At 42.8% G+C, this 8,610-nt stretch overlaps 1 protein-coding gene and 1 long non-coding RNA gene across 4 annotated transcripts in view; one reads left to right on the forward strand and one right to left on the reverse strand.

The window, feature by feature from the left end:
* gng12a (guanine nucleotide binding protein (G protein), gamma 12a) overlaps positions 1–8,610 on the forward strand; it is a 67,188-nt gene that overhangs the window by 9,126 nt on the left and 49,452 nt on the right. Inside the window, exon 4 of one of the 3 annotated variants that reach the window (XR_011515540.1) lies at positions 1,527–4,069. The exons of 1 other annotated variant lie outside the window; for it this stretch is intronic. Coding sequence is in view for 1 of the 2 variants with exons in the window: in XM_070541832.1 (XP_070397933.1) it covers positions 5,213–5,238 (26 nt within the window). In the remaining variant the exon portion in view is untranslated. Of the gene's footprint in view, positions 1–1,526; positions 5,239–8,610 lie in introns of those variants that run through there. One more of the 3 variants, XM_070541832.1, reaches the window with a different exon arrangement.
* LOC139061895 (uncharacterized) overlaps positions 6,887–8,610 on the reverse strand; it is a 12,187-nt gene continuing 10,463 nt past the window's right edge. Inside the window, exon 2 of the long non-coding RNA XR_011515541.1 lies at positions 6,887–8,610. This exon is cut by the window's right edge and continues 3,733 nt beyond it. This is a non-coding gene — a long non-coding RNA (uncharacterized lncRNA).

Here is an 8,610-nt window from a genome sequence, read left to right on the forward strand (position 1 = left end):
AAATTTATTTCACATAATCACATCAGTTCATTCACTCATTGTACAACAACAGTCCTAACCATCTCTATGTGAAAACGGGGGATAGAAGAAAATCTTATATAGCTACCCCCCAGTACTCAATACAAAACACATTACATAACATAAAATGGCCTCATACGTCATATTTGTACAATATAGCATGCTAAACAAATCACTAATTTCCATAATTCATTCATAAATCATAAGATAGTCATATTTTCTGTTTGAAAAGTTTCTTAAATTGTGAGATAGTGAAACATTTTTTAACGCTTTTTAACCCTCCCACTGTCCCAATGGGTGTGACCCCGCATGAGCAGGATTGATGGTTTATCCGTTGGCAGGGGTGAGGAGTGAGCACCGCCTCACCCCTGCCGAGGGGACCTCAAGCGATAAACCATCAATCCTGCTCAATGGTCAGCTTTCCTCGCGGGGTCACACCCATGAAGACAATGGGAGGGTTAAATCATATTCTGATGTATTCCACATTTTTGCTCCATAAACTGATAAACACATTAAATTTAGTGTTGTTTGTATAAACATTTCTTTAAACTCTCATATTTCTTTCTTGTATTGCCTTAATTAGGATTCAGTATACAATATTTTTGTAGCCCCATTGACAGTTACATTTCATTAGCTGTAAACATAACTAATAAAGTTAGTAAACTAACCAAATTATTACATTTTATTATTTTTATTGTTTATTGAATGAACAACCTATCAGTATGTTCCCTAGCGTTTACTGTAAAATCCTAAGCAGTGGCCTAGTTCTTGTTTTACATGTATTGCCATATACTTCTACACAATAGGTAAGATATGGGACAATAAACGAATAATATAACATATGTAACGTTGTTGCTTATAGGACACTTTTAGCTTTGTTAAACAAGCCAATACTTTTACACAATTTATTTTTAATATATTTTATGTAAGATTTCCAATTAAATTTGTGATCCAGGACAGCCCTTAAAACATAACTTCACGTGCTCTTTCCACTAAGATACCGTCTATAGACAATGTAATACTCACTAAAAACAGCTGGGTTAAAAATGACCCAATTTGGGCCGTTTTTTAACCCAGCCGCTGGAGCAATATTGCACCAGCAGATGTATTTAATAAACCAGACATCACACCTTACTGAGTCACTTAGAAAACTCTTAAACACACCAGGTCACGTTTCATCAGAGTTCATTCATGGTCTCATTTAACATCACTGTGTCACCATTTATAATCATCAGCCTTTCATCATCATTAATGTAGTCATTAACAGATTTTTATAAACTATGTTTTTGTCTCTGTGTCAAATTATTATAAAGTGTTGTTTCCCTGGATTAACTAAAGGACCTAGTTTCATCATCGATATAATATTAAAGGCTCAATAATATTGATGATCAATATTTTTATGGAATATGACATTTTATTGAATACCTTTATATTCTATTGCCATTTTTATTAAAAGTAACCGCCTACAAATGGTTACACTATGGTTTACATCTCTGTTCCCTCTCCAGAGCTTAATTCTGGAGGCAGAACCGGGTTTCCATGGAGAGAGCGCCAGCACCCACAGCCGATCCCTGCAGTAAACAACCGATTCATGTGCGGAGCTGCAGGAGTTTCCCAGAGCCCTTCCAAAAAGTTCAAGCATCAGTAAAAAAAAAAATGAACCCAGTTTCCTCTCCTCAAGCTTTCGTCCCGCTCTGCTGCATCTTCGTTTCTCCATAACGCTGGAGGCAGAGCCGACGTATCCCGAGGAGAAGTGTGCTGCAGTAAGAGAGCTAGCGTAAGCTGCGCCCACCTTAAGGGCAATAAAACACGCACAGAGACTAAAAGAGTAACGAAGTGAGAGCCGCTGTTACTGGCTGCAGCACACCGATGCAATCTTTCCTTTTTCGTACTTTGGAGTTCTTCACAGTAGCAATCCACCACAAATAAACCTACGGAAAATAACATTCTACATCCTGGCTGTTTCTCAATGCCAACGAACCTTGCCTTGGTGTCTTAGCCCCGCCCCGGTTGCCTAGGAGATACGTCATCAGGAGCCGCCAAGATGTGTTCCAATATTCACCTTCAACTGAGGCGTGTGTTCTCCGTTTGTTAGCCGTTTAGCTAGCTGAGCGAGGATACACGGGAGGTGTCTTGTAGCCTAGCCTTGGTCAAAAATTACCCAGAATACACCGCGGTATTTTCAAATTTAAAAGTAAGTCAGCTAATTTTAAATGTTTTTTTAGATCCAAAGAAGTTATCTATGGTTGGTTAGTCGCTTAGTAGTTGCAGCTTCAGTGGCTAGTGGGTAGTAACTCACTTATATGTTTAATTTAATAAACATATACACAATTTAAAAAGTAAAAGTCTCGTTATATATTTATATTGAAACTAATACGTATAAAATGTAACTATCTCCCGTGTCATGTGACGTTACATGACCGCCGTGGAAGCCGCGGCCACGTGATGCAAGTCTGTTCCATTTCCATTTTCTTACACCAAGGAAGGGCAGTGTCCTTGTAAGCAAGGTGCCTGGCTTTACAAGACATTGCGTCATCCTTCAGGTCTCTTTTATGTCCTTTAGGACCGACGAGTTAACGACTGGCCTCACCAGAGCCAAGACCAAAGTGTCCCCGCTGCCTTAAAGTGACAGTGTCTATTTTTCCTGGCGATAGGGGGCAGTAGATACCTAAATATTTGCAAGCAAGCTGCACTTTTGTGTTGAGTAAGACCTTGCAACTGATGCCCATTTGGGTCAAAAAGGCCAGAGGAGTGCAAACTTCAGCAAAATAACGAGCACATCAGACTCCCTTTCATCACTGGCAACAAGTAAAGAGGTAAATGTGTAAAACAACAATGTTTATTAATGGTGAAAGTTTTGTAATCTGTTGTTACAAATCAGCATTTTTTCCTCAAGGGCTCCCGTAGAAGTAAACATGGCATCCAATATGGAGTCGCTCATAGACTTAGACCCGCCCCCGTGTATTTTAGACCTGATTTTTGTGGTTAAATGTGTAAACGGAATGAAATGACTGTTTTCCACCCAAAGTCATTCCCCCCCCCCCCCCCCCCCCTCTCCTCTGACACACAACTAGTCTGCGTGAGGTATGGCCTCAAGGTCTCATGTATTTGTTATAAACTGCTTCTTTCCAGCTCAAGAGAAGAATGAAGAAAGGACTTTCTCCTTTTAATAAATCACAGAACTCTGTTTTTAATAAGCTAATCAAACAAAGTGTTAGTCAATAATAAGATGTGACCTATCTGTGAAATGAAAATATTAATTACTTTATTATAATCCTATAGAATATAATAAGTAATATAACTTTAAATGTTTCCACTAGGACTGATCTCACGTAGCGTTAAGACATGACACATTGCTTTTATTGATCCAATCAGAATCTGCCAGATCTGACGAAGGCGTGGTTTTGGTGGTGTTTGGTAAATCTGTCATCTTTTCATTCGACCATAAACCAAAACATCCGAAGTATAAAACTATGCCCACGTCATCTTTAACGCCAATTCAAAGCGTTCTAGAGAAGTTGTCGGAGTGGCCAATCCGTAACTTTCCTCTTCAGCCCAAAGAACCAACGACAAGCTGGATAAAATCTGTTGCTGTTCCAACCAAGCAATGGTTCCTTTCAGAATAAAAGCTGAACCATCACGACCCCGTTTTGGGTCTTGTTAGATGCCAACAAACTGTCGTGACCCGGAAGTATCTCAAAGACTGGACTGGTCGGCTGCCGCGGCTGTTTCTACAGGCTTCGGCTCCATAAAGGTCCAAGCTGGACCTCTACACCTCCTGATCTAGACAGGGACTTCCGCCAAGGGTACGTAGACCGACAGAATGGCGTCTCAACGTGTGTTTAGGGTTAGGAATCTCCAAGCCAAAAGCTTAGTGGAAGACATCACCTTCACTCCCACCAGAACTAATCGTTTCTCCGGATTTGCTGGTTCTGAACAACATTCCACACTACACCATTCTCCGTCTCATTCACCTTAGTTACACCATACATTTAGTGTTCAAGTTAGTCTAGTTTAATTTGTTTAGTAATAAATCTTTAAACTTTTAAAACTTGACTCTCTCTTCTGTTGTCTCTGAGTGAATACGAAGTGTTACATAATCCCTGCAATAAAAAGTTCCAATCATCTGGTTAAAAGTATCCACAGATCCATAAGGTTGATTTCATATTTACTATGGAATCTCATGTCTCATGGTTCATTAAATAACATGTAAATTAACTCATTACAAATGTTAAGAAGCCACCAATATTTTTCAACAACTGGGCATCATTTCATTCATTTTCAACAACATTTCAATGATGTTTCCAGAGATTAACAATAAAAACTACACGTTGTCCCTTTAAAACAGCTAGTCTAACTTGTTTCAATGACTTTGGTTTTATGGTACATCTCTTGTATTCATATAGAGCCTTCTAGCACCCCCCAAGGCACTTTACAATACAACATTCACTCCAGGGGCGGATCTACAAGGGTGGCATAGGGTGGCAGTTGCCACCCTAAAAGAAAGCTTTGCTACCCCTGCTGCCACCCCAGCTGGCAGCTATAAATTCAAGAAAAGTCAAAGTTTTTCAACTCTCAGGCTCATAAAGACCTATTTGCAGTCTGCTTTGGCAGAGAAAAGACTATGAATCTAGGCTGTACTCAGCATTGAATCAAAACGGGCAGAATCTTTGGATCTCGATGAATGTGTAAATAGTTTTGCTGAGCAACATGGAAACTGCCACATTCAGCTGTTGTAGGAAGGATATAATTTTACTATGTGTTTTATTTTCGTGATGGGCCTTTAGGCTTATTAAACGAGGACCCAAAACAAATGAATATGTAAATACTGGGAAAAGAAAAAGGAAAACATGTTTCTGAGTGAACAATAGAACCAAAGTACAATATCTCAGTGCAGTGAAATATTGTGTGTGTGTGTGTGTGTGTGTTGCCACCCTAGAAAAATGTTTGCCCCTCTTCTGCCACCCCATCAATAATTTTGTAGATCTGCCCCTGATTCACTCATTCACACTATTGGTGATGAGCCACATTGTAGTCACAGCTGCTCTGGGGTGGGGGGGATGGGCTGCAGATCAAAATAGAAACTGCTGGCTCCCTCCACCCAGAATCGAGGTTTGCTAGAGCGGGAGAAGAAGGAACTCTGGACAAATCCCACCTGCTGGAGGTGATCCTGGGAACACCATCATGGGCAGACATGGATGCTGACTCAGCACTCCCTCAGTAGGTACTAAATGAAACTTAAAGCAGAAGTTGAGAAGATTCCCTGATGAAAGGAAAACTATAACTTGCTATTTTACCCAGGTTGGTGTAAAATGTATTTAAAAGAAGAGAATAATCACAGTTACTTTGGGTCATCGCTCACCTGCTCTTCACAGACAAACCTAGAAGCTGCTGCCAGCACCAGCCTGGTCAAGGGTGGAGAAAACCGTGCTTGTGTTAGTTCTCATGTTTCCATCTAGAAGCTTCACTCCATTAGCTATTTTACTCAGCATTAACATCCCTCCATAATCATCCTTATAAACCCAGTTAGTGAAGTTATGGCTGGTTGTAGGAACCAGAACCTGGGTCTGGTTTCATCTCTAAAGGTCACGGTACCTCGCTTCTGCCACACGGTGGTGATCTCACACTGCAGCAGTTAATCAGTGTGTGTGTGTGTGTGTGTGTGTGTGCCTAACTCACTACAATAGGCTGAATCTGTGAGGGGATGAGTCTCTCCTGAAGCGACTCAGAAACTGGAGCCTCCAGCAGCGTTCCTGTAGGTCAGGGGTCGGCAACCTGTTCCCATCAAAGAGCCATTATTACCCGTTTCCCACAGTAAAGAAAACACTGGGAGCCACAGCAGCCGCGGCGTTGTGGGCGGGGCCTACCCTCAGACAGCAGAGAACTGCTTTAACCAATCACAACAGGTGACAGCAGCAGTACCGGTCGCTCGTGTACGTCAAAGTTATCTTTCATGAGAAGATAATCAATAAAACGATTTATATAAAGATGATCCAGAAGTTGTAGCCCGTCTCTGCTACAATATTTAGATATGTTTCACCCTGTTGGTGGTTTTACTGAGCAGGTGCCACTTTTGTCATACGTTTCTTTTTAAAACATGTTTAGACTGTTCAGAATACAAATCCAGGCTCTGTCACGTTTGATTGTTGTAATTAAACTTTGTAGGTGGGGAAGGTCAGAAAAGGATCCGATCATTTTGTTTTTCCCTCATTTACAGTGACGGAGATAACGGCGCAGTGCGCCAGGCTCTGGTGTTAATCAAGTTAAAATATATCTCTTTGCAACAATTTTCACAAGAAAACAAAACAGTTAAAAGCAGGGCTTGTGTTGACCGGATAGTTCCCGTATTTGACCGTTTATTTTGACGGAGAAAGAATAGAAAGAATTACCCCGACGCATGCAGACGAACTGACATTTTATTCTACGCACATCGCAGATGTAGCTAAATCACTCAAGAAATGATTCCCATCTGAACATCTGAGCTGGACACTGCTCAGCACAGCTCGCTGTCAGCGTGTACTACATAAGGTCCACAGCGAGCTGAAGATGTGGAGAAGGGGCTCGGAGCGCGTCGCAGAACCAGAGCGCATGCAGGAAGATTCCTCCGACTGAAGCGAGACTTGTCACTTAGAAAATGTTCCCTGATGATGAAACTTTGGCTGAATAGCGCTTGTTCCTGTCTCCAATGTGGCGACACATCCAGGAGCCGTCTGAGGAGAAGCCCAGAACCTCTTCAGCTCAGGAAGCGCCTATGACTACGCACAAGCGTGACGCGTCAACCCGGTCTCACAGTAAGACCGGGTTGGACCTGTTCAGGTTTACACAGACAATCTTTACATTTAGAATTGGCTTACAGATGTAAAATTAATGCAGTAAAATATAAAGCATTTTATTTAAATATCCATTCATTATTTTACAAGCACAGAGAGCCGCATCAGACGGATGGAAGAGCCGCGGGTTGCCGACCCCTGGTGTAGGTTAAAGATGGAGGAACAGGTAGAATCCGTTTCTTTCCAGTTGGGCTGGTTGAAACACTTCTGGAAGACTCCCACTCACAGGAAACATACCTGTAAGCTCTACTTTTCATACTATTTGTTCTGACCTGCACAACATTTCATAAGACAACTTCCAGCTGCCCGTATTTGGGCATTTCCTGTGGTAATGGAGGTGGGCATTGAGCCAGCACGCAGCAGCTTCTTGTCAGACAGGTATGGAGGAATGAAGAGAGGGTGTGACAGCGATATTCTGTGACTGGGAGTCTGTTACAGGCAAGGCCATGAGTCTGATAAAAGGTTCATTCATGACGCCTGTGGTGCAGTCGGCGTGTGAATCTGGCCAACACACATTGTGACTTTGACAGATTCTTGTGTATCTTCGGGTTCCTGCATGAATGTGGCTGACGTCCCCACACAAAGACCAGTGTGTGCTGCCTTCCTGGGGCCCAGTTGGGGCTTAGAGAGACACCTGTAGCTTACAATGCTAAGCTAGTGTTTGATTGTGGAGGCCCCTAAACTCCCCCGTCCCTCAGTTATTGTCCAACATAATGCACAAAGAGACACACAGTCCCAGCCTGTCCCAGCGTCTCCTCGTTGGCCTGAACCAGATGCCTCATTCATTCCTGACTGTTCTCAGTCATCTCCTTTAGCGCTCACACACCGATCAGCTGCAGCATTACAAGTCCTTCTGCACCATGTGAGACCTGTTGCTGCACCATTTATCCCCGTCCTGTGGCTCTTGTCACCAGGAGGACATCAACACTAACTTTAGTCCCTGCAGAATCAGCATGTATGAACGCTGGGTGACAGGAATGCAGCGGGATTACAGTGAGAAACGGACAAAGCATGAAGGGAGGAGGAAAGGACAGGATCATTTTAAGCTGGTGGGCTGCAGAGGAAGTGACCCCAAGGTGACCCAGTGTGGGTGTCCCTTCCTGCACCCAACATGCCTTTGAAACCGTAGGAGCAGCCATTCATGCAAGTCTGATTACCGTAATTTCCGGACTATAGAGCGCACCTCAATATAAGCCGCAGCGGGCTAGAAGCCGCAGATATCTACTGAACTGAAAACGTAGTTTAACTGAACTGATCAGTATCAAACTAATCAGAAAAGTTATTGATTAGTTTATTCATCGTCCTCCTGCGCTCTGAAACCACTGAAGTCATCATCTTCAGTGTCGGAGTTGAACAGCCTCAGAAGAGCTTCGTCACGCACCTTTTCTGTGGCGATGTCCGTGTCGCTGTCATCATCCCGGGGTGAAGCTGGGAAAACAAGCAGCGCCGTTTTACTGTGAAAAAAATCCTCCTGGGCGTTTTCCGCGGCGCTCCTTTAACCATTCCTTCATTAGACTTTCCATCATCCATCCTTTCTGGTTGACTAAAGCCGCACCTCGTTATAAGCCACGTGGTTCAAAGTGTGGGGAAAAAGTAGCGGCTTGTAGTCCGGAAAATACGGTAATGGTAACTCACGTGTGTGTGTGTGTGTGTGTGTGTGTGTGTGTGTGTGTGTGTGTGTGTGTGTGTGTGTGTGGATAACGTGCATCATGACGTTCTGCTCTGAACTCACACTCACTGTGAGCGTTGCAGATAAAAGCAG

This window comes from Nothobranchius furzeri, chromosome 11 (assembly GCF_043380555.1).
Source record: "Nothobranchius furzeri strain GRZ-AD chromosome 11, NfurGRZ-RIMD1, whole genome shotgun sequence".
Classification (NCBI taxonomy): domain Eukaryota; kingdom Metazoa; phylum Chordata; class Actinopteri; order Cyprinodontiformes; family Nothobranchiidae; genus Nothobranchius; species Nothobranchius furzeri.